A 26870-nucleotide genomic window follows, 5' to 3' on the forward strand; every position below is an offset into this window, starting at 1 on the left:
TCTAGTTCATCATGATGATGTTGCCAGTAAAGCAAATTTAATTGCCTATTAAAATGATAGTTCTCACATATCATTCCCAAATGCAAGCATTTAAGATTGACACAGAAAAGCCTCCAACACTCAAGACATGCCCTAATCGGACATTCCCTTAGATCATCAACCAGTGTACGCACACAATACATAAAAGGACAATCAATAACTGTTGGAAATCAACCGGCATTATTGAATCGATATCTAAAATTCCATTGCAATCAGAAGCAGGGCACTTCTTAGAAATTATCTCATGGGTATCCTTATTAATTTTTTGCCTATATAATTTTGATTGCATTCTTCACAATAACGATGATTGCAATTGGTGCCCTGCATCATTTTGTTCGGCAAAGGAAACACATTTTTACAAAATTCGTAAAAAGTACATGAAGATTCCCCCTTTTTAGAAGTACTTTTCTTTAGGTTAAGTGAATTTGGAATAACAAAATACTCAATTTCTACAAGTGTTTTACCAACACCTTGATTAGAGCTTGATTCCAAGTTCTTACCTGAATGAAACTGAGCTGAGTAAAAGAGAATTTGTTGCAGATCGATATCAATATCTCCACTCTCATAACCGTTTCTATTTTCGGTGATAGCGATGACAGTAGAATTCAACAAGGTGGGATCAACTTCGATTTCGCCGGAATGCAAGATTTGCAAATCTATTGATTCCATTTCAACTTGATTCTTCCGTCAATGGGATCCTATATTTCTTTCCCAATATATGAATATATGTTGTATAAATATACTATTCTTTTTCAGGTTCTTGTATTTGTTTTACTTTTTAGGGTTTAGAATTAATTTGGATTATACCTAATTTGAAATAAATTTATGCAATATGCGCAATTCGGTAAGACAATGCCACGCCTTGAAAGTGATACAAATTGCGCATATTGCATTAATTTATTTTAAATTTGGTATAGTCCAAATTAAATCTAAACCCTAAAAACAGTATATATATATATATATACAACATATATGCATATATTGGGAAAGAAATATTGGGTCCCATTGACGGTAGAATCAAGTTGAAATAGAATCAACAGATTTGCAAATCTTGAACTCCGGCCAAATCGAAGTTGATCCCACCTTGCTAAATTCTGTTGTCACCTCTATAATTGAAAATAAAAACATTTGCGAAAGATGAGATATTGATATCGAGTTGCAACAAATTCTCCTCTACTCAACTCAGTTTCATTCAAGTAAGAACTTGGAATCAAGCTCTAATCATGGTGTTCGAAAAAAACCTGTAGAAATTGAGTATTATGTTATTTCAAATTCACTTAACCTAAAGAAAAATACTTCTAAAAAGGGGTAATCTTCAAGTACTTTTTTGTGAAATTTGTAAAAATGTGTTTCCTTTGCCAAACAAAATGATGCGGGGTACCAATTGCATTCATCGTTATTCTGAAGAATCCATACAAAATTATATAGGCAAAAAAATTAATAAGGATATCCATGAGATGGTTTCTATGAAGTGCCCTACTTCTGATTGTAATGGAATTTTAGATATAGATTCAATAATGCCGGTAGATTTCCTTATGCGAGTAAGAGATGCCATTCAACTAATGGAAGTTCTAGCTTCACCAATAGTTATCGATTACCCTTTTATAGATTGTATGGGTACACTGGTTGATGATCTAAGGGAATATCCAATTAGGGAATGTCCTGAGTGTTGGAGACTTTTCTGTGTCAATTGTAAATATTTTCATTTGGGAATGACATGTGATAATTATCAATTTAGTAGGCAATTAAATTTGTTCTACTGGCAGCATCATTATGGAGGATGTCATGATGAACTAGAGGTGGACTAGGTGGATGAAGAAGATGATGATCAAGAAGGAGAAGAAGAAGAAAGAGGAGGATAATGAGAGGAAACTCCTTGATCAAAAACTTCAATGAATGTGAAAAAGTTCAAGTTTTGTCTCCTTGGAAACAGAATAGAAATTTGAATTCTTATTTACATTATATGCAGTCTATTGTTGGTTAAAAAACTGTATGCATGGTCTTTTATTTGATTTCAATTGTAGTTGTTAAGTTGGTGAAAAAACAACATGCAGGGTCTTTATGTTTGAATTAGATATTTAGTCTGATTTGGATGGGTTCTAGCGGTGGAGGCCTATTGTCCAATGTAAGTCTAGACCAAAATGCACAAATCTTCTATTATGCAGACAAGTTGTTCTATTTTATGTAGAGTCCAGGTTCGTATGACCAACTATCAAGCTCATATTTCTTTTATTCTGAATCACTTATTCAAATTATTTTTTACTACATCACTTATTAGATCAAAGTATTAAGGAATTCATCTAACACTTGGTTTTTAAAGTAAAAATTGATTTAATTTGCTTTGGAAAATCAGGAGAGAGGTTGTATGTGTTACACCCTAACTTAGGATAAGAAATAACATATAAGCAAAACGCAAGAGAGATGTTAAGTATATATAAGTAGACCTTGTACTTTAATGATGCATTTAAAAGTTCTGCAGGTCTATGCCCAGATAGAACAATATTACTAGTGGGTTAGGCAATTACAGATTATAATAGAGTAATTTTTGTGTTAACTGTGTCAATGCAAGCTAAAGTTAACCTGAGTTTAGCCAAATTCCGATAAGGTGAGGCATCTTTGCTAGGTCTTGACAAATCTCAAGTGGTGGGGAAAATCACAATGGTGGGGCAAACCTCAGCGAGGACGTTGAGTTCATAAAAGAGGGTGTTTGTGACACATCTCCTTAGGATAAGAAGATGTGATTATAGTGCGAAATGTAATTTAAAAAGAGCAAATTAGTGCATACCCAAGTTCTTTCGCCAATCTCTTTCTCAGGCAAAGGAAATACATGTTCCCTTCAAAGGAAGTGTCACTAGTTCTTTTCTCAAAGTACCATCTTCCTCTTCTCAGTTTGCACTACCAAAGTAACCCTATAAGGAGTGACCACAACATCAGATTTAATCCTTAATTAGTGCAAACAGTTTTGTGAGAAACTAAGTAAATTTACCGCTTAACTATGAAGCACATAAAGAGATCACGAAGGAGAACGAACCTCAACTTCACCAGCCTCATACTCCAGCTTCTTCCACTATCTCACAATGCGCTGCATCTTCAATTGTTTCATCTTTTCCCTGAACTTTGATAGGATGCAAGTTACAAAAAAAATCAGTTTTCTTCTTGGTTTGCCTCACTTTTCCTCTTTTTGATACATACAAATTACTCGCCCATTAATGATTTTTGTTCAGATTCATCACTAGAAGAAGACTTAATCAGATTTTTAACTACTCTAGTCTTTTTTTTTTAGCTATTATTAGTATCAGCTTTGATATGGTTTTAATAATTCAACTACAACATTAATAGGAAAATATAGCAAAAATACAAGCAAAGAAAAAATATAATACAAGCTTGTGACAAAAGAAATTTATTGGTTTTGGAAGAAGACTTTGCAACTAATATATGGAGAGAGTTATATAAATAAATAGAGACAACACAATTAATAGAAATACCTATATTTATTAGCTGAAGAGGCTCACGACTCTCCCAGAATACTAGAATGGAATGTTTCTGAGAAGAGGATCAACTCCCGCCAAGCTCAGTATCATCTTAATACAACAAACGTAATCCATACTTCTTCATTTCTCCGGAGAAACATAACGTAATAAGCCCATAGTCATTTGGCATTTTCCCATTTGCCGTAGATGTATCCCATAAGCCAACAAAAGGTACCAAGAAAAAATAAATCTTAGGATAACCGTAAGAATGGTTAAATAAGGAAAGTGTTTGGGTGATACCCGACATTCCATCATCACATAAGGGAATCAAGTGAGCTGTGATATTAATCAATTCGCCACAGTTACATACAACAAATCCTAAGAAGTTATCATGTACGTACCAATTTTCATTGCTCCAATCTTCAAATATTGTTGTTAAGTGCTCTGGAAATTTTGGCAGCTGTGTAAGCCTCTCGCAATATGTTAAGTACAAAATTTGAAGAGCACCAAGTTGGGTTATCATCTCAACTAAGATGCAACTCTTTCAAAGATGATAAGCATCCAATGTCTTGCGGAAGTCCTCCATCTATTATTTTGCGAAAATTGAGATTCAGAATTTTCAATGAGCGTAACCCTTCATTCACCCGAGGGAATACAAAGTACTCGCCATATTCTAGACATAGTCCTTCAAAACTCAAGAATATAAGATTGTTCAAGCGGACGATTGAAGATGGAAGTTGTGAAATTTGAGTATCGTTGGCATCAAGTTTCACCAAGTTCTCTAAATCACCTATCTCTTGTGGAAAGCTTCCAAGTTTTGAGCAGAACGAGACATCTAGCTTCACCAAACCTTTCAACATGCCAATGATGCTTGGAAGAGCTACAAGTTTTTCCATGTCTGACAAATCTAGCTTTGTAAGATGAGCTTGTAAGGCCATAATTAAACCAAAGTTTTGGAGAGAAATTGTTCCTAAGGAAGTGTTGGATCAATTAGAAAATAATGCTCTGTTTTCGGGTTCGATGATTTAGTATTGTCCTTATCAGGACTCTTCAGCTATGTTGGTTGATGATGGGAGTGAGTGACAATGTGGTTGACTCTGAGTGTCCTAATTGTCAACAATTGTTCTGTGCTCAGTGTAATGTCTCATGGCATGAGGGATTGGAGTGTAAGGATTTTCAGCGTTTGGGAAGATCAAGCAATAAAGGGAAGGGAGATGTGATGCTGATGGGAATTGCTAAGAACAAGAAATGGAGGAGATGACCAAAGTACAAGTGTTATGTTGAAAAGAGAGATGGTTGCTTGCAACTAACTTGCTGGTATTTTTATCATTCATTAATCTTTGTCTCATTAACTCGTTGTTAATAATAATTTGTTTTAAGTTGTTGCAATAATAAAAGTGGTTAAGCTACATAAATCCCACTACTTTAGATCCTAATTACTAGGAATCCCACTAGTTTTCAATATTACTTCTTATACCATTTTTCATTTATAAGATACATGTTTAATAAGTTGCAAGATTGATATACCGTGAGTTTACGATATTTCTAATACATTTCACTTACAAGTTGTGTGTGTCTAGGGCCTTTTTGTATTGGTTTTTATGTGTTTTTATTGTATTTTGNTATATTGCATGTGTCTTATTGCTTTATAAATTGAGTTCAGTTATTCATGAGTTGAATAGAGCCAAGGTAACTGTTCCCTTGTACTCTTTTCAAGCTTAAGTTGTGGTTTAGCTTTCCAGCTCGCATACTCGTACATTCCATGTACTGATGCCAGTTGGCCTGCATCTCATGACAATGCAGACACAGGTACCCCAGATCAGCATCCTGCACGTCGTTGATCCAGCTGAGCACTCCAGAGTCAGTGGTGAGCCTCCTTGCTTTTCGGAGGACTCAGATATTTTGTTTCTTTTAGTTTTGTGTTATTAGGATGTTGCGGGGTGTGTCCCAACATCCATCTCAGTATGTTAGAGGCTTCATAGACAGTCAGTCAGTTAGTATTGAGTCTCTCATCTATGTTTATATGTAAATATTCTATTTTGAGACTCGAGCTGTCTTTTGGCATGTTATGCATCAGTTGGTTGTTTTATAACCTTTCATTGCATTGAGTTGTACTGTTGAGTTAGGTTTCCGCTGAGTTAAGAAAGCCAGGCCAAGGGTTCGCCTGGGGCCAGCAATGGTCTCCGGGTGTTGGTACGGCCCATGATGTAGGCTCGGGGAGTGACAAGTATCTCCGTAAAGGCTGCCTAAAGTTGACATATCACCACGAGCCAATTAATGGTCAGTGGTGAAGACCACGACCCGTGGGAAGCCTCCTGGTCATGCCTTAGACTTGTGGGGGCAAAGTCCTTGTGTCCTAGCTACTGGACCATGGAATACGAGAAAGAACATGGACAATGGTGTGGACCAGGGCTCGTGACCCTGTCGTTGTGCCCGGCACCATGCTGCCTAAGTGAGGGCAAATTAGGACATTCCTTTTTTAGTTAGTATTAAGTGGGGTCGTTTTCTATAGACTTTATACACCTATATAAACTATTTTAAGCCTTTAACCACCCAATTAAGTCATTATTTCCAAAACCTCAAAGTTCATCTGCTCAAAAATTCTCTCTCTAGAAAACTCAAGAAAGAAGAAGAAGAATAAGAGAATAAAGCTAGGTCAAATTCCTCCAATCTTCCAAGCTTTGTGAGGGCTTTGTATCCAAGGTATGATAGCTTATTCATCTATGGATTCTTCCATCTAGGGAGTCCCCTAGAATTCCCTTAATTGTGAAGATGAATCCTCAATTCAAGTTAGGGTTCCTTCTAATATTGTGGGTTAAGATGAGTATGATTCCAATTGAGTGGATAGTACTTGTTTATGATTGATTTAGTATTGAATCATACTATTAAGATGATATTATATCTTTTCCATGGCTAACCCTAGTTTAATTGATGAAACTTTGTAACGACTCAGAAAATGATATAGTGAAACTATAGCCTCACATGTGAGTTTGAAGTCGAGAACTTAATGAAATGATTATATTTGAATTTGAATCAAAAGTTCTTAAAAATGTGCTGCGAAAGTTACCGGAAACTTGTTTAGCTGTATATTAAAAGATCCGTTTCGTTTTTTGAAAATTCGACTTCATATTCTTGTTTAGGGGGTCAAATTGAGTGGGAAATGGGTCTAACCCAAATTTTAGAGCAATCGTATCAAAATCCGAAATTTCCAAGTGAAGCCTTTTTCGAGGGTCTACTTTGAAGGGTCATATCTCCTAGCACACAAATAATTGGGTGGCCCATAATATATCCATGGAAAGCCCTTNGAGTAATTTTTGTGTTAACTGTGTCAATGCAAGCTAAAGTTAACCTGAGTTTAGCCAAATTCCGATAAGGTGAGGCATCTTTGCTAGGTCTTGACAAATCTCAAGTGGTGGGGAAAATCACAATGGTGGGGCAAACCTCAGCGAGGACGTTGAGTTCATAAAAGAGGGTGTTTGTGACACATCTCCTTAGGATAAGAAGATGTGATTATAGTGCGAAATGTAATTTAAAAAGAGAAAATTAGTGCATACCCAAGTTCTTTTGCCAATCTCTTTCTCAGGCAAAGGAAATATATGTTCCCTTCAAAGAAAGTGTCACTAGTTCTTTTCTCAAAGTACCATCTTCCTCTTCTCAGTTTGCACTACCAAAGTAACCCTATAAGGAGTGACCACAACATCAGATTTAATCCTTAATTAGTGCAAACAGTTTTGTGAGAAACTAAGTAAATTTACCGCTTAACTATGAAGCACATAAAGAGATCACGAAGGAGAACGAACCTCAACTTCACCAGCCTCATACTCCAGCTTCTTCCACTATCTCACAATGCGCTGCATCTTCAATTGTTTCATCTTTTCCCTGAACTTTGATAGGATGCAAGTTACAAAAAAAATCAGTTTTCTTCTTGGTTTGCCTCACTTTTCCTCTTTTTGATACATACAAATTACTCGCCCATTAATGATTTTTGTTCAGATTCATCACTAGAAGAAGACTTAATCAGATTTTTAACTACTCTGGTCTTTTTTTTTAGCTATTATTAGTATCAGCTTTGATATGGTTTTAATAATTCAACTACAACATTAATAGGAAAATATAGCAAAAATACAAGCAAAGAAAAAATATAATACAAGCTCGTGACAAAAGAAATTTATTGGTTTTGGAAGAAGACTTTGCAACTAATAGATGGAGAGAGTTATATAAATAAATAGAGACAACACAACTAATAGAAATACCTATATTTATTAGCTGAAGAGGCTCGCGACTCTCCCAGAATACTAGAATGGAATGTTTCTGAGAAGAGGATCAACTCCCGTCAAGCTCAGTATCATCTTAATACAACAAACGTAATCCATACTTCTTCATTTCTCTAGAGAAACATAACGTAATAAGCCCATAGTCATTTGGCATTTTCCCATTTGCAGTAGATGTATCCCATAAGCCAACAAAAGGTACCAAGAAAAAAATAAATCTTAGGATAACCGTAAGAATGGTTAAATAAGGAAAGTGTTTGGGTGATACCCGACATTCCATCATCACATAAGGGAATCAAGTGAGCTGCGATATTAATCAATTCGCCACAGTTACATACAACAAATCCCAAGAAGTTATCATGTACGTACCAATTTTCATTGCTCCAATCTGCAAATATTGTAGTTAATTGCTTTGGAAATTTTGGCAGTTGTGTAAGCCTCTCGCAATATGTTAAGTACAAAATTTGAAGAGCACCAAGTTGGGCTATCATCTCAACTAAGATGCAACTCTTTCAAAGATGATAAGCATCCAATGTCTTGCGGAAGTCCTCCATCTATTATTTTGTGAAAATTGAGATTCAGAATTTTCAATGAGCATAACCCTTCATTCACCCGAGGGAATACAAAGTACTCGCCATATTCTAGACATAGTCCTTCAAAACTCAAGAATATAAGATTGTTCAAGCGGACGATTGAAGATGGAAGTTGTGAAATTTGAGTATCGTTGGCATCAAGTTTCACCAAGTTCTCTAAATCACCTATCTCTTGTGGAAAGCTTCCAAGTTTTGAGCAGAACGAGACATCTAGCTTCACCAAACCTTTCAACATGCCAATGATGCTTGCAAGAGCTACAAGTTTTTCCATGTCTGACAAATCTAGCTCTGTAAGATGAGCTTGTAAGGCCATAATTAAACCAAAGTTTTGTAGAGAAATTGTTCCTAAGGAAGTGTTGGATCAATTAGAAAATAATGCTCTATTTTCGAGTTCGATCATTTAGTATTGTCCTTATCAGGACTCTTCAGCTATGTTGGTTGATGATGGGAGTGAGTGACAATATGGTTGACTCTGAGTATCCTAATTGTCGTCAATTGTTCTATGCTCAGTGTAATGTCTCGTGACATGAGGGATTGGAGTGTAAGGATTTTCAGCGTTTGGGAAGATCAAACAATAAAGGGAAGGGAGATGTGATCCTGATGGGAATTGCTAAGAACAAGAAATGGAGGAGATGTCCAAAGTACAAGTGTTATGTTGAAAAGAGAGATGGTTGCTTGCAACTAACTTGCTGGTATTTTTATCATTCATTAATCTTTGTCTCATTAAATCGTTGTTAGTAATAATTTGTTTTAAGTTGTTGCAATAATAAAAGTGGTTAAGCTACATAAATCCCACTACTTTAGATCCTAATTACTAGGAATCCCACTAGTTTTCAATATTACTTCTTATACCATTTTTCATTTATAAGATACATGTTTAATAAGTTGCAAGATTGATATACCGTGAGTTTACGGTATTTCTAATACATTTCACTTACAAGTTGTGTGTGTCTAGGGCCTTTTTGTATTGGTTTTTATGTGTTTTTATTGTATTTTGCAGGAAAGATGTTCAGGCAAAGAAGTATAGAGATAGCTGAGAAAAATGCAAAAAAAGGGCATTCATGGAGGTGACCTACAGACCGTAGGTCCATTGATGGTCCGTAGGTGATGATCGTAGATCAGCAGGCAAGGTATGGATGACAAATCAGGGAAATCTGAGCAAGTATGGAACCACGGTGGCCGTTGACGGTCTGTAGATCGATCTACGGACCGTACTGATCGATCCGTAGAATGAGACTGCGAGGGTTCCAGTACCTGATTTTTGAAGAATCTAAGTGTGGAGCTACGGAAGGGATTGACGGACCATAGATAGATCTACGGTCCGTACTGCAAGTCTGTCGTTTGCTTCAGAGAAGCTGATTTTTAGGAGCTGAAATATTTTCTAAGTCCTAGATGACGGAAGGGACTTACGGACCGTAGATCCATCGACGGTCCGTAAGTCAGTCTCATGGAATAAAGACGCGTGCCTGAACAAACTTTCCTTAATTTGTTTCTCTTTTAATTTAGGATTTGTTTTCTATAAATAGGGCATGTAAACCCCATTTTTGGAGGTTAGACATTATCATTCTAGTTTTACTTTGTGCTTTTGGAGATTAATTTGCAACCCTAGCAATTATTGATTTCCTAAGTTCGTTTTGAAGATTTTGGCTTTGCAATTCAAGTTAAATTTCTGGGTTTATTATTCTCTTTACGTAAGTTCATAATTCCTTCATCTAAAACTATGAATTGTGTTCTTGCTAATATGGGTAACTAAATCCACAACTAGGGTTGTGGGAACCATGAGTGATTAACAAAGTATGTAATAGTAAATAAGCAATTCTGGAATAGTGTTTTGCATGCATTGATAATTCTTTTGTTTAAAAGTCTTTTTAACGAGTGCACGTGTTAGAACTCGCCTTGTTGCTACTTGCCGGACCAAGGAGGTAATCAACAAGAAAAGAATTATCAACATAGATTTAGTGTGCTACTATCTAATAAGCTAGTGTCGATTGGTGCGATGTAATAACTAAGCCAAGCATCGATTATGATGTCTAATATGAGGTAAAAGTAAGGGTTAGTAAATTATACACACGTAGCCGGACCAAGGTGCGGGGTGAAATTCTCTAGATGCCGGACCAGGGATTTAGAGATACCTAACTTATCACTTTGCATGTAATACACTAGGAAAGGATTGCTATTATTAGGATTACTGCGTTATGAGCTTGTGGGGAACACGTATACCCTAGTTATTTCTCTTATATTGATAACAACCAAAGTTGAGTTTTGATTACTGATTACTTATTAAATTCTACTATTTGTTTCACACAAACAAACCCCCCTTTAATTACCTATTTCTGGAAGTAATTTGACTAATTAAATATAATTGTTGGTTAAAGTACAGTCTAAACCATTTTCCTCGTGGGATCGACCCCAACCTACAAGTTGGGTTCTTTACTTGATAACGATCGCTTATACTTCTGTAGGGAGGTGTAATTTGAGTATATCAAAGATACATGACTCTATTAGAATTCAAAGGACGTGAGACATGTTTTAATTAATTTGAATTAATTGTTGTAACTTAATCCCTTAAATACAGGAGTAAGTTATGGAAACTCAACAACCAAAACGTAATTAATGGATCCATTATATCAACTGACATATTAAAAAATAGTAATCTAAAAGTGAGAGCTTCATCTTCTTCATCAATTCATTTTTTGAATCTTAAAATTTTTGAGATGTCTTTTTGCAAATTTGTTGAGACATTCGGGTTCTTGGGCCTCTAAAATTGAATATGAAAATTATGGAATTGATGGAATACTTTTGAGAGCTAATGCAAACTACAACGATCTAGTGGATGGTATTTCAAAACAAATTGTACTAGAAAAAGGATGGAGATCAGATACACCAAGGTAATCTAACTCCAATGAAAATCTAAAACGAGATGGACATGAGGTTTTTTATGGAATTGAAAAGACGTCAAACAAATTGCGGGTTGTATCCATTGTGCATAACAACAAAAGATCACCATTTTGGATATAGCATTAATGATGAAATTGCATTTGAGCCAGATACATCAATTGTTCAAGTTGGAGATGACGACATGACTATATCTGCCGCAGTTCTTCCAGAGAATCGTAGTGTAGATGCGTTATGTGTTTTGAATACTAAATTTGTAACACCCCGTATCCGAAAATAGAGATTTCGGATTTCTGGTGTTACAGGTGGCACTCACGGACACCATCCACGGACAGTAGATGGACTCACGGTCCGTCCTGCAGTTCCGTGGTTCAAGACAGAAAACTTCCCAAGAACTCAGTCAGAAAATTTGGCTAAGTTTGACCCACGACCGGACTTACAGTCCGTAGGTCAGGTCACAGACCATAGTTCGTGTCCGTGGATCAATGCCCCAAAAGCCCAGCTTCAGTCCCGATTGACGGTTAACCAGCACGGACCGTCAATCGATCCACGGTCCGTAGGTCTAACCGTAAGTTAGGTTCAACAGCCAGTTAGCTGAAAATTATTGATGGGTCAACTTCAGATGGTCATAAATTTTAGCACAAGTAATTATGTATCCCATAACCTATGATATGATAGATAATTTAATCCTCTTTCCAACGCCACCGAGTTTTTTAAAATCCGACCTCCGAGTAAAAAGTTATGCTCATTTTAGTGAAAGTTTGTCGAGCAGGCTTGACCTACGGATCCAATCGAAGGACTGTCGATTGACCTACGGCCCATCAATCAAATCCGTCGGTCACTCCGACAGCAATTGAGTCAGGGGTCTTTTGGTCTTTTCCTATTTTGTTTAACCCCTAAGATACGTCGTTTAGACCCTAAATCATGAGGTTTTAGTCAGTTTAAACCTAGAACCATAATTAGAACTTACCTTAGTTAAAATCATTAATCAAAACTTAGAAAAATTAGAATGCTAAAAGGAGAAGAGAAGTCCAGAACCCTAGTTCAAGAAAGCAACAAAGTTCCATCAGTTCCAACCCCGAAATCAAAAGATTTCTCCGTGGAATTCGTCACCAGGTATGTGGGATTTCACTAGTGGGTTCCTTTTGCCCATTAGGTCCCTAGAATTCAGTCATATTCTTGATTCCATGATTATGAGCAGACCTAGGGTTTCTAGAATTTCAACATATCATCATGAATTAGTTATTTAAATGTTCCAAATCAGATTATCATGTTATTGCTCAGTTTCTTACATAAAATTTCAGAACCCTAGCTATGTATTTCATTAGTTCTTGAATTACACATGCTAGGTCAGATATTTCAGTTATTCAGATATACATGCTCCAGTTTTATACCGTATTATTAGTATATTTCAGCATACACCTTATTTTGAGTTATAAATCTTGAGAAGCTTTTCTTTAAGACAACACTTGAGTTTTAAACTGAGTTTTTGAGAAAGTTAAGATGTGTTTTGAGAAAGAGCTTCTAATACATGATTAGTATGACAATTGAGTAGGTCATCAATGTATGATTAGTATGGTATCTAGATATACCATCAATGTTTATGTAGTATGACTTCCCAATTCATCAATGATCAGAGTATTGTTTTCTAAAAAGGAGTTTTCAAGTATGAGTATCTACATGTTAGTATTTTAAGCTATTCAGTATTTCAGTCACAATATATTTAGTTATACATGTCTCAGTTTATGAATCCATCATTATCAGATTAATTGTTTTATTCTCAGTTTGCATGTTCAGTTTCGAGCTATCCAGTATTTACAGAAATTCAGTCATAACCAGTTAACTACTTAATTCATTGGGAGTAGCATAATACCGAGTTGGAATAGGGTTCAGCGTACCCATATAGTCCCAGAACTACGAGCCACGTAGGTGTAAGTCCCCTCTGTGGGCAACATCAGTTTAGTGATCACGCCAGCATGCCTCTATACCTCTGGCAGGGTATAATGGGTCCTCTCGATGGGGCGTATACATCGGACTCCACATTTAGGTCCAGGTCATGTGGTTTTATGTCGGTTATTTTAGCACCCACAGTTCAGTCAGACTCTATTGCATTGACTATATTTCAGTACAGTCAGTATTCAGTCTCAGCATGTTATAAATTTGGTCATGCCTCCCCGTAGAGCTAACTCGACGTTCTACATTTCAGCGATCATGCCTCCCCGTAGAGCTAACATTAGGAATGCGAATGCCAGGAATGCTAACACAGTTCATCTAGTCCCAGATCAGGGAGTTATGAATGCAGAGTTTCAAAACACTGTTCAACCTTTCGCTCAAAGTATGAATAATCAGAACAATCAGCAGGTTGAAGGAGATAAGCTTAGGGAAATTGCTAAGGTAACCAAGAAAGCTAGAAAAGGGAACTATGAGTACTCTCAGCAGAAATCGGGTGGTAGAAATCACTCACAGTTACGACAACATCAAAATAGTAGGGCACCAAGCTCTAAGCCTCAGGGACCTGTTTCAGGAAATAGGACCTACCCAACTTGTCCAAAGTGTGGTAAGAACCATCCAGATGAGTGTCTTGCAGGCATGGAAGGATGTTTTGGGTGTGGCCGGTCTGGTCATAGGGTGAAGAATTGCCCTTCTGCCAGGAAGGGGCTAGAAGGTAACAATACTAAGGCTCAGTCTACAGCTCCAGCATCACCAGCAGGTCGCCCAACTCAGCAGGGTAACTCTTCTGGTACTGGTGGTGGATAGCGCCAAAACAGGCTTTATGCTCTTCAGGCTCGTCAAGATCAGGGAGATTCTCCTGATGTAGTCACTGGTACGTTACGAGTCTTTGATCTTGATGTTTATGCATTGTTAGACCCAGGGGCTACTTTGTCTTTTGTAACTCCTTACATAGCAGTCTAATTCAGTGTTAGCCCAGAAAATCTTTCAAAACCTTTCTCTGTCTCTACTCCAGTCGGTGACCCAGTTATAGCAAGACGGGTATACAAAAATTGCCCTGTCACAGTTTCTCAGAAAGTCACCTCAGCAGATCTTGTAGAGTTAGACATGGTAGACTTTGATATCATTCTAGGCATGTATTGGTTATATTCCTGTTATGCCTCAGTCGATTGTAGAATTCGGGTTGTTCAATTCCAATTTCCAAACAAGCCAATCTTAGAATAGAAGGGTAGTAGCTCAGTAATTATATGTTGATTATCTCTTCCCTTAAGGCTAGAAAGAGGTGAATCTAGAGGGTGGTGTAGCACATATTGAGGAAAAAAGGAAGGAAGTAGAAAAAGATGTTCATCGTCTTGCTCTCTTACGAGTTAGTCTTACTAACACATCAGATGGTGGTGTGACAGTCCAGAATAAATCAGAATCTTCTTTGGTAGTGAAAGTTAAGGAAAAGCAAGACAGCGAACCGATATTACTTGAACTCAAGGGTGCAGTCCATCAACAGAGAGTTGAGGTTTATCTCCCAAGGGGGAGATGGTGTGCTTCGCTACCAGGGTCAATTATGTGTTCCTAATGTGGGCGAGTTGAGACAACATATTCTTGCAGAGGCCCATAACTCCAGATATTCTATCCATCCAGGCGCCACAAAGATGTACCGCGATCTGCGGGAAGTCTATTGGTGGAATGGTATGAAAAGAGATATAGTAGATTTTGTGGCTAAGTGCCCAAATTGCCAGCAAGTCAAGGTAGAACATCAGAAACCAGAAGGTATGACTCAAGAGATTGACATTCCTACTTGGAAATGGGAAGTGATCAACATGGACTTCATCATAGGTTTACCTCATACTCGCAGACAACATGACTCCATTTGGGTGATTGTTGATCGGGTTACAAAGTCTTATCGCTTTTGGCGGTTCAACACTATAGATTCGGCGGAGGATTACGCCAAGATTTACATTAATGAGATTGTGAGGTTGCATAGGGTTCCTTTGTCTATCATCTCAGATAGAGGTCCTCAGTTTACCTCTCATTTCTGGAAGTCATTTCAGAAAGGTCTTGGTACTCAGGTTAATCTTAGCACAGTATTTCATCCTCTGACGAATGGTCAGGCAGAGCATACCATTTAGACCTTAGAGGACATGTTGAGAGCTTGTGTGACCGACTTCAAGGGTAGTTGGAATGATCACCTTCCTCTTATTGAATTTGCCTATAACAATAGTTACCATTCCAGCATTCAGATGGCCCCTTATGAGGCATTGTATGGGAGTAGATGTAGATCTCCAGTTGGTTGGTTTGAAGTAGGTCAAGCAGCCTTGATAGGACCAGATTCGATCCTTGATGCTATTGAGAAAGTGCAACACATTAGAGATAGACTTAAGACTGCTCAGAGTCGCCAGAAGTCTTATGCAAATGTGAGAAGAAGGGAACTAGAGTTCCAAGTTGATGATTGGGCTTTCCTAAAAGTGTCACATATGAATGGGGTGATGAGATTTGGCAAGAAAAGAAAGCTCAGTCTCAGATATGTAGGCCCTTACCGGATCTTGAAAAGGATTGGTAAAGTGGTTTATAAGTTAGAGTTCCCAGCAGACTTAGCAGCAGTGCATCCAGTCTTTCACATTTCTCTTTTGAAGAAATGTGTGGATGATCCAGCATCCATAGTGTCATTAGAAAGTGTGGCCGTGAAAGATAGCCTTTCATATGAGGATGTACCAGTTGAGATTCTCGATCGTCAGGTTAGAAGGTTAAGAAACAAAGAAGTCGCTTCAGTCAAGGTTTTGTGGAGGAGTCAGTCTGTAGAGGGAGCTACTTGGGAAGCAGAAACAACCATGAAGTCAAAGTATCCTCACCTCTTTCCTTCCGATTCCATTCCAGCTTGAGGTAATAGTTCCTCTTCAGTTTTTCAGTCATTCATGCGAAAATTCAGTCTTAGAATCTTGTTCCTTCAGTTTGTACTTGCATTTTCAGCATATTTTCATGTTCTTGGAACTCGGTTCAGTTAGAAATTCAGTTCTCAGTGTTTTGTAGTAAGGAATGCAGCCCTTTCCCTCCATTTCAGCTAATTTAGTCTTCATTCGAGGACGAATGGTCCCAAGGGGGTGATAATGTAACACCCCGTATCCACAAATAGAGATTTCAAATTTCTGGTGTTACAGGTGGCACTCACGGACACCATCCACGGACCGTAAATGGACTCACGGTCCGTCTTGCAGGTCTGTGGTTCATGACAGAAAACTACCCCAGAACTCAGTCAGAAAATTTGGCTAAGTGTTGACCCACCCGGACTTACGGTCCGTAGGTCAGGTCACGGACCGTAGTTCGTGTCCGTGGATCAATTCCCTAAAAGCCCAGCTTCAGTCCCGATTGACAGTTGACCAGCATGGACTGTCAATCGATCCACGGTCCGTAGGTCTAATCGTAAGTTAGGTTCAACAGCCAGTTAGCTGAAACATTATTGATGGGTCAACTTGAGATGGTCATAACTTTTAGTACAAAACAAATTATGTCACCCATAACCTATGATATAATAGATAATTGAATCCTCTTTCCAACGCCACTGAGTTTGCTAAAATCCGACCTCCGATTAAAAAGTTATGCTCATTTTAGTGAAAGCATGTCGAGCAGGCTTGACCTACGGCCCGTCAGTCCAATCCGTCGGTCACTCCGACAGCAATTAAGTCAGGGGTCTTTTGGTCATTTCCTATTCCATTTAACCCCTAAGATACGTCGTTTAGACCCTAAATCATGAGGTTTTAGTCAGTTTAAACCTAGAAACATAATTAGAACTTATCTCAGTCAAAATCATTAATTAAAACTTAGAAAAATTAGAACGCTAAAATGAGAAGAGAAGTCTAGAACCCTAGTTCAAGAACGCAGCAAGGTTCCGTCAGTTCCAACCTCAAAATCGAAAGATTTCTCCGTGGAATTCGTCACCAGGTATGTGGGATTTCAATAGTAGGTTCCTTTCGCCCATTAGGTCCCTAGAATTTAGTCAGATTCTTGATTCCATGATTATGAACAGACCTAGGGCTTCTAGAATTTCAACATATCATCATGAATTAGTTATTTAAATGTTCCAAATCAGATTATCATGATATTGCTCAGTTTATTACATAAAATTTCAGAACCCTAGCAATGTATTTCATTAGTTCTTGAATTGCACATGCTAGGTCAGATATTTCAGTTATTCAGATATACATTCTCCAGTTTTATGCCACATTATTAGTATATTTCAGCATACACCCTATTTTGAGTTATAAATCTTGAGAAGCTTTTCTTTAAGACAACACTTGAGTTTTAAACTTAGGTTTTGAGAAAGTTAAGATGAGTTTTGAGAAAGAGCTTCTAATACATGATTAGTATGACAATTGAGTAGGTCATCAATGTATGAATAGTATGGTATGTAGATATACCATTAATGTTTATGCAGTATGACTTCCCAATTCATCAATGATCAGAGTATTGTTTTCTAAAAAGGAGTTTTCAAGTATGAGTATCTACATGTCAGTATTTTAAGCTATTCAGTATTTCAATCATAATATATTCAGTTATACATGCCTCAGTTTATTAATGCATCATTATCAGATTAATTTTTGCATTCTCAGTTTGCATGTTCAGTTTCGAGCTATCCAGTATTTTACAGAAATTTAGTCATAACCAGTTAACTACTTAATTCATTGGAGTAGCATAATACTGAGTTGGACTAGGGTTCAGCGTACCCATATAGTCCCAGAAATACGAGCCACATAGGTGTATGTCCCCTCTGTGGGCAACATCAGTTTAGTGATCACGCCAGTATGCCTCTATACCTCTGGCAGGGTATATTAGGTACTCTCGATGGGGCGTATACATCGAACTCCACATTTAGGTTATGTGGTTTTATGTCGGTTTTTAGTAGCTCCCACAGTTCAGTCAGACTCTATTGCATTGACCATATTTCAGTACAGTCAGTCTTCAGTCTCAGTATGTTATAAATTTGGTCATTGCATCAGTTAGCTCAGTATTCAGTATTTTCAGTTTTTATATCATGTTCAGATTATTTCATTGCTTTATTGCTTTGTTCAGTTATATGTTATTTCAGCTTTACTCTATCCTGCATGCTCAGTACCTTTCAAGTACTGACGCATACGTGCGTTACATCTTCTCGTGATGTAGGTTCAGGTTCTCAGCATCCAGATCACGCTTAGATTGGTTCCCGATCTTCAGTTCAGCAGCATCAGTGGTGAGTCCTAATTCTTCGAGGACAATAGGCATGTCATCTTTCAGTTTTTAATCTTTTAGTTCTAGATTTTCTAGACTTAGCTAGGGCATGTCCCAACACTTCTAGTCAGTTTAGTGGCTTATTTCAGACATAGATAGATTCAACTTAGTATTGAATTAATATCTTCCTTCTATTAAACTCATCAGTTTTCATATATCTCAGTTATAGTATATGGGTATTCCCCATCTTTTTCATTTTATTTATGATTTAGCTTCCGCATCAGTTTATTTTCTTTAGTATGCTTATGATTATGCCAGCAGGGTTAGCTTGGGATCACTTGTGGTCCTAGGTCCCATGTCCGCGTCTCGGGGGTAGCTCGGGGCGTGACAAAATTGAATCATGTTATTGGTGACTGTAGTCACAAATTTGTTAAAGTCAAGTAATGCATAAGTACAAGAAGACTATTATGGTTGTTATGCAAAAACATGTCATAGACAATCAATTCCAATACAACGTTGCAAGATCCGACAAGAAGAGGCTAGTCATGTTTGTTATTTTGGTGGTTGTATCTTTTTTTGTGCATCTTAGAAACACGATGAAAATGTGCCATAATATTGATGAAAGTAGATGTAATGTTAAATGTGTTTTTATCGTGTATGTTAATTTCATAACATGGTCATTCTTAAAAGTAATGATCTAATCTTCAAGAGTCATAATTTTATAGTGTGTATCTCGAACAAATAATATGTATCTTGGATTAATAATTTATACCACATTATTAAAAGTAACAATCTAATGTTTAAAAGTGATAAAGTTTAAAGCATGTATATCTTACTAAGAGTGTATCTAGTATAATAATGTTGAGCAAATACAATGTGCCATAACTTTATAGTGTATCTAGGACAACTAAACAACCTCATGTTTAAGAGTAATGACTTTTTTGTATATTTTGTTAAACAGTTATCCCTGAAAAATAATGTAGTACATATACATGATAAAAATGTCTAGAGATTTTATAGTGTGTATCTCGTATAAATAATAAGTATCTCGAATGAGCGATAATTTGGGTAGCATAAATGATTCGTTGGGCATGTATCCCAGGTTTATTGTGAGTAGCGTTATAGTGAATTCATGAAAGTGTAAAGTTTCATTAATTTGTATCTTTTGTATTTAAGCATGTATCTGGTAGCCTCAGCTATTGTAATGCCTTTGTGTGCAGTTATTTTTTTTAGTTGTATGTCTGAGGAGTGCCAATGGATATTCAAATCATCATGTTTGAATAAAATAATTATTTTTCGAGTGAGGTCTTTCAATAACGATCACATATGTCCGTAAAAGGATAAAGTGTTGTCACATCATCAAGAAACAATTGGTTTAATAGCTGGAATAGTTGCTCCAAAATATGAGAATCATAAAGAAAGCATACTCCAAAGGAAATTCAGGAAGATGTTAAACGTGAATTCGGAGTAGACATTAATTACATGAATGCGTTCAAGAGGAGGCTCAGCAAGTTCAAGAAAGGGGAAATATAAAAAAAGAACTTCAGATGAACTAATCTATATTAATCTTTTCAATGTCATCTGAAAGAACAAATGTGCTCATTGTCTTAGGCGGTCTTCGTTATTGCTAATTTAACCAAATGAGGCTTTTGATTCTCATAATTCTATAAAAGTGCACCGTATCTTGAACGACGTAAATCGGCATCAAAATTTGCTGATGGTATCTGCTGTCCATCAGTTAGATACTCAGCATATGCAGTTGTATATAATCTATAGTCCCTGACAAATGAACATTAAATTAGTAATATGAAAAATCATAACTAATAAGTAAAGATATTTTAAAGGTGAAGAAATGCATACATTGTATCCCACTCTGATTCAGATACATGATACGGTTGAAACAAATATACAATATGAATAATCTTACTTTGCTGCTTTAACTAATGTTGATTATGTAGAGTTGGATATGAATTTAGTACATTCAAAATGTGTTTTGAGATGGTTAATGAAGAAGGAGTAATGGGGGATGTGTGAGAATTACGTGGGGGAGTGGGAATGAGATACAAACATTGTAACACCTCGCAACTAGAAAGAGCTAGAATTAGAAAGAGTCATTTTTGGAAAGAATGAAAAATTTGGAAATTTGGCAAATTATGTTAAGAATGAGTTTTGGGTCAACTTCAAACGACCATAACTCCTAACTGATGATGATTTAGGTGTGTTACAAGACACCGTTGGAAAGATCTTTGAATTATCTTTCCAACGCCACCGAGTTTGGTTAGTTTTGAATTTGTATAAGTGAGATATGCCCATTTGAAGTTGGGTTGCCTAGATAAGAAAAGTCAAAACAAGATTTTAGAAGGGTATTGTGGTCTTTTCACTACCCAATTAATTTAATTCATTTTTGGTAATTTCATTGGGGTCTCAACTGATGGGATTCAGTTTACGCAATTGAAAAATAAGTTAGGGTTTTGAGAGAAGAGAAAAGAAGAGAAAAGAGAAGGGGAAGCAAGGAAATCATCAAGTACTTGAAGAATTGCTTGTGGATTTCGTCAAGGAGTTATCCCTACGAGGTATGTGAGTTCACATAGCATTGGGTTCGTTCACCCACGCGCCAAACATATTTATTTCAGTATGATTTTCATCCTAAAAGATTGAGACTTTGATGTTCTTGAGTTGTATTCGTGAATTGCTTTCGTTCTTGAATTTGGGATGAGATTGAGGAGTTCTTGAGAGTTTAAGGTTGATTTTAGAGTTGTGTTTGATTAGATTCTTGTGTACATATGCTGGGTATCTGAATCTAAAGAGGAATTGAGAAGGAACAAGTCGGGAAAATCTGGGTACGAGATCTGCGATGCGGACTTGTTCCTTAGGATTTCTTGTATTCATCTCTATAAACAACACTATAGATATGGATGACTTAATACAAGAGATGGGTAAATACGTGGTGAAAATGCATAAAGATTCGGGAGAACCTAGCAGAATATGGAACATTGAAGATTTCAAAGAAGTGATTGACAACAACACAGTAAGTAGGTTAAACAATGCAATATTATTCATTTTCCTGTTTTCATATATTGATATTTATTTATCTTATCTTATTAAGCCATTAATTGGTCTACTAGCCGTTTATTTATCTTTTTGCCAGGGGACCATGACAGTGGAAGCAATCTGGTATACTTATTTTGGCAAATATGCTTTAATAAAGAGGTGATGAAAAATATGAAAAAGCTTATGATATTGTACATAAATGATGGTAGCTTAAATAATTTATTTTTACCCCCCTTTTTGATTGATTCGAAATACATTTCCAATGGCTCCATTGAGTGTCTGTCCAACAACCTCCGGTGGATTTTCTGGAAGCAACATCCTTTGGAGTCATTGCCAGAAAATTTTAAACCTTAAAGGCTTGTTCATCTCTATCTCGGGTGGAGTTTATTGCATGATTTATGGACAAAAGGAAAGGTATGATTTTATTTGAGATACTTACTATTTTGGCTTTTCCTAGAATTTTATGTTTGTGTTTAAATTGAATATGATATTAGTTCCATAAACTCAAATTAATGTCTATTTGTTGTGAATAGGAGCTTTTGTTGTGTATACGATGGCTAGATCTGAGCTTCTCTAGTAGACTCATTAAGTTAAATTTGTATCGTTGTGAAAGCCTTGAGAGTTTTCCATGTGTTAATGTGAAGTCTCTTGAACGTCTGAATCTAGAGGGTTGCCAAAGTTTGGAGATATTTCCAGAAATCATTCGAAGAATAAGTCAGAGTTAGAGATAAAGGTGAAAGGCATTGGGATAAGGGAAATACCGTCATCTATTATTCAGCACCAAGCTCATCTTACAAAGCTAGATTTGTCAGTCATGGAAAAACTTAAAGCTCTTTCAAGTAGCATTGGCATGTTGAAAGGATTGGTGAAGCTAGATGTGTCGTGGTGCCCAAAATTTAAAAACTTGCCCGAAGAGATAGGTGATTTAGAAAACATGGAGGAGCTTGATGCTAGCTGCACTCGAATTTTACAGCCTCCCTCTTCCATTGTCCAGTTGAACAAGCTTAAATACTTTAGTTTTTCATGACAATGTTTAGAAGATGGAGTGTACTTTGTGTTCCCTCAGGTGAATGAAGGGTTACACTCATTGGAAATTCTGAATCTTAGTTTGTGTAATTTAATAGATGGAGGACTTCCGGAAGACATTGGATGCTTATCGTCTTTGAAAGATTGCATCTCAATGGAAATAATTTTGTGCATTTGCCTGGAAGCATAGCCCAACTTGGTGATCTTGAAACCTTGTACTTATCAAATTGCAAGAGGCTTCCACAGCTGCCAGAATTTTCAAAGCAATTGCATACAATATCTGCACATTGGAGCAATGATTTGATATGTAATTCATTGTTTCAGAATATTTCATATGCTTCAGATTCCTTGTCACTAAGAGCACTTATGAGTTGGGGGATCAACAAACCAGGTTGATTCCACCATCAGGGAACTAGTACAAGTGTATCAGTCAATTTGCCTAAAAATTGGTACGTACGTGAGAACTTCTTGGGATTTGTTGTATGTTACTCTAGAAAATTGATTGACATGACAGCTCACTTGATTCCCTTATGTGATGATGGGATGTCGGGTATCNAAAAGTAAATGACAGAATACTAGTTGTGGTCGCTCCTTTTTGGATTATCAATAGTTTTTCAATCTTACAATCTACCGCCTTGTTGGTAGCATGCAAACTGAGAAGAAGAAGATGGTATTTTGATAACAGAATCAATGACACTGCCTATGAAGGGAACATATCTCCTCTACCTAAGAAAAAGATTCACGAAAGAACTTGGGTAAGCAATAATTCNTTTGTTGTATAAAGTTGATCCTGAACTTGATGTGAATTTCTCCTCTTCTAAGAAACATTCGAATATTCTTGGGAGAGTGATCAGCCTAAAAAACAAATTGCAAATTATAACTTTGCGAAAATGGGTGGATGAAAGAAGCCTAGGGGGAGTATTTCCAATCTATCTCCAATGCTCGAGCGTTTCTCTCCTACCAAAGAAGCGTACTCTCCATTGACATCTACTGTGAAATGTTACATTGTGAATAGGAATTGGTTGAGGTTATTTCTCTCTATATTTTGTACTCTTATATTTATATAGTGGATTGCTCATCTCCTTTGTGGATATAGATCGCTTAACCGAACCACGTTAAATCTTCGTGTCTTTTGGTATATTTATCATTTGTCTTCTTATTCTTGGTCTTTCGAGGTTTGCTTTACTAGCTTCCACATGACACCTGCTTATTTCGGTACTAACAACCAGAAGCTTCAAATGGGAATTTCACAGGCACTCTACTGACTTGCAAGCAGACACTAAAGGTTGTTTAGAAAAGAGCTGGCAACAACAATATATGAATCACAGATATACCACAGATGAATTCTAGGAGATTCATGTACTGATATAGCACAAATACAAACTGAGATAAAAGTTAAAATAAAACAACTCAAGTGTACAAAAGAGCTCATAGTCATAGATAGGGGTATTTATGGGTTGGTTGTCGGTTGGGTTGTTATCAATTAGGTTCAATTGCTTAGTTATTAATCATAGATGAAAATAAAATAAAAACACAAGATATGGAATAGAAAAGTAAATTAATTAGCAAACAAGCACTTGCCAACTTCACATGTGATAATGTACTTTTTCCTTTCAAGTTGAATTTTCACCAATAGAGGAGAAAATGAAATGAAAACCAGAAGAGCCAGCAACTGAATCATGCCCGAAATTGATTCAATTAATCCAACAATATAATTCTTCTATCCCTTCAATTATTATTTGCACCGCCATTTTTCAAACCATACACCTTGTTAGTGATATTGTTTGCTTTGGATCTAGACCCACAAGGCTTTAAAACGCGTCACTAGATTAGTGTCATGAGGTCTGCTAATTTTTATACCTAATAACTCTCAGGTGTTTTGTCGATTTGGGGTTCTGTTACTAAGCTGGGAAGTCACACACACACACACACACATATATATATATATATATATTATATTATTATTTTATTATTATTATTATTATAAGTGGAAAGCTGTTAACTTCAAAGTTAGATTACCATTTTGCCCTTTTTAAATTTTTATTTTTTATTTTTTTTGGAATTTAAGTAAAAAGAAGTCCAAAGGTCATAACTTTTTAATAAAGAACCATGCCTTCTCTAAGAATTCAATGACAATATTGATATATAACTATACTTCTTCCATAAAAGATAACCCACGTAAGTTTTTTTTTTTTTAATTTTCAGAAATGAAAGATCTGTTCTTTAATATTGATCAACTTTTGCATTTGTTTATTATCAATATCTTAAAATTGAAAGAATTTTTTATATTATGTATATTGCTCGCTGTTTTCTCTTGTTTGTTTTGGTCTTCTTCCTGAACATTTAAATATGTGGTTATATTCTTTTCTTGTATTCAGATTATTTGGAATAATATTATGCCCACTTAATTTTGAAGCACCATGTGATTATATTTTTTTTATTTGTGCAGATTCTATAGGATTAAAGTACTGACAATAAATAATTTCTTTCCTTTCTTCTGGTAATTATTTCTTTCCTTTCTCCTAGTAATCATTATTTCATTATAGAATTATAGTTTTCATTTTTTTTTGGTGAAAATGTTTACACAACAACTTATGAACTAGCAAAACTTATTTTTTTCTGGTTGCCTTTATATTTTCTATTTTTTTACTCATCAATTGTTTTACATTTTAAAAGTCTCTAAAAAGAGTTATTATTACATTAATATTATTTTTAATAATAAATATTATCTATAGATTAATAATATAATAATAAATTCATATTCATTGTACTTAAATCTACAAAACATAATTTTCATTTTCTGTTATATCAATTTATGAATTTTCAATTGATGCATATATTATATTTCTATTCTAAAAGTGGAAAAATTATAAATTGAAAGTTCAATTATAAAAATGTCCATTAAAAATTGTAGGACATTTTTATCCATTTAATTATAATAATTATTTTTATCAAATTATAATGAATCACCAAAAGAACAAATGAGTTTAGTAGTCTAACCATCACCATATGTAATAGCTATTAATTCTTTGGTTCTTATTTTTTATTTCTTANTTCATGTACAAAATTATAAAAACATTCAAAAAATATATACCATTTAATTATAATAGTTATTTTTATCAAATTATAATGAATCACCAAAAGGAAAAATGAGTTTAGTAGTCTAACCATCACCATATGTAATAGCTATTAATTCTTTGGTTCTTATTTTTTTTTTCTTATTTCTTGTAATTCAAAGGGGTAGACAAAAAGCTTTATCTTTTATGTATTCTTCTTAATTAAAATAATTAAGATTATGTGATTTTTTTAGAAATTAAAAATAAAAGTTCATCACAACTTTATCAAAAAAACATTACTGACAATTTAAACACTCTATGACTTATTTATTACAGTATTTTATTATTTCTATGCAAGTTACAAATTGTACTACTTATTATAAATATAAATATAAATACTAAAGCATGACGCTTCATTGCATATTCAAGTTAATTTTCGTCTCCTCATTCCAAAATTAGGTAGTATTTTTGTTTTTCTTTTTGTTACCTTTAACAATTTTTGGTATTTTTGCTCTATTACACAATTCAAGTTAATTTTTGTCTCCTCTTCTCTAACTAATCCAATGGTGATATTTTTGACGTGCTAATTAAAAGTTTGTTTTCTTGAATACATTTTTTATGTATTTTAAGATGTGAATAAAAATACTTGTAGATTGAGTCGGAGGCTAGATCACTAAACACTATGAAAGTTTATAAAATAGAGGTAAGAATCTTTTGAGGTATTTTTTAGAAATAATGTAGTTGAATCACTTTTATTCTGCTTGAACGTTAATGATTTTGACTTTATGATAGTTGACGATAACGTCATACAAAGAGGAGTTTACCCTCAAAGATCTTGAAAAGAAAATGACATATATATATATATATATATTGTTACTGATCTTTTAATATATTGGAGGCTTATAATTTTAGTGTGGATCCAAATATAATTCTCTTTTTTATAGATGTAAAATGACTATTTTAGATGGTAGGAGATAGTGTACTATATTACAATGGATTTCAAATACTTATGATAAAGAAAGAGAAAGTCTAATCATATAATAATAATAATAATAATAATAATAATAATAATAATAATAATAATAATATATGAAGGTCATAACCTCAAAATTCAATTATCATTTTGCCCCTAATTTTCAAGTTGATGATGCATTATTTACTTTAAATGCAATAATGGCTAAATAATGGATTAGGAGAATAAGGAATGTCGGAGTGTATTTGATTTATTAATGTATTCTTAATAAATACTAAGTAATGGTTATGATGACCAACCTTATAGTAGACTTTTCTGCTCCTATGTTTGAAAAATGAAAATTTGACCATTCA

The 26870-nt window shown here is 35.4% G+C and overlaps 1 protein-coding gene and 1 pseudogene across 1 annotated transcript; both read left to right on the top strand.

Moving 5' to 3' along the window:
• The first annotated feature begins 871 nt into the window (after positions 1-871).
• LOC125873890 (uncharacterized) lies at positions 872-1901 on the top strand (annotated as a pseudogene).
• A 19421-nt stretch (positions 1902-21322) lies between these two features.
• LOC125873891 (TMV resistance protein N-like) lies at positions 21323-22884 on the top strand. The gene is made up of 4 exons (XM_049554726.1): positions 21323-21439; positions 21560-21621; positions 22129-22455; positions 22587-22884. Exons 1-4 carry the CDS (start codon positions 21323-21325, stop codon positions 22882-22884), a joined length of 804 nt encoding a protein of 267 aa, XP_049410683.1.
• Positions 22885-26870: the final 3986 nt, after the last annotated feature.

The sequence above is a fragment of the Solanum stenotomum genome, chromosome 8 (genome assembly GCF_019186545.1).
Source record: "Solanum stenotomum isolate F172 chromosome 8, ASM1918654v1, whole genome shotgun sequence".
NCBI lineage: Eukaryota > Viridiplantae > Streptophyta > Magnoliopsida > Solanales > Solanaceae > Solanum > Solanum stenotomum.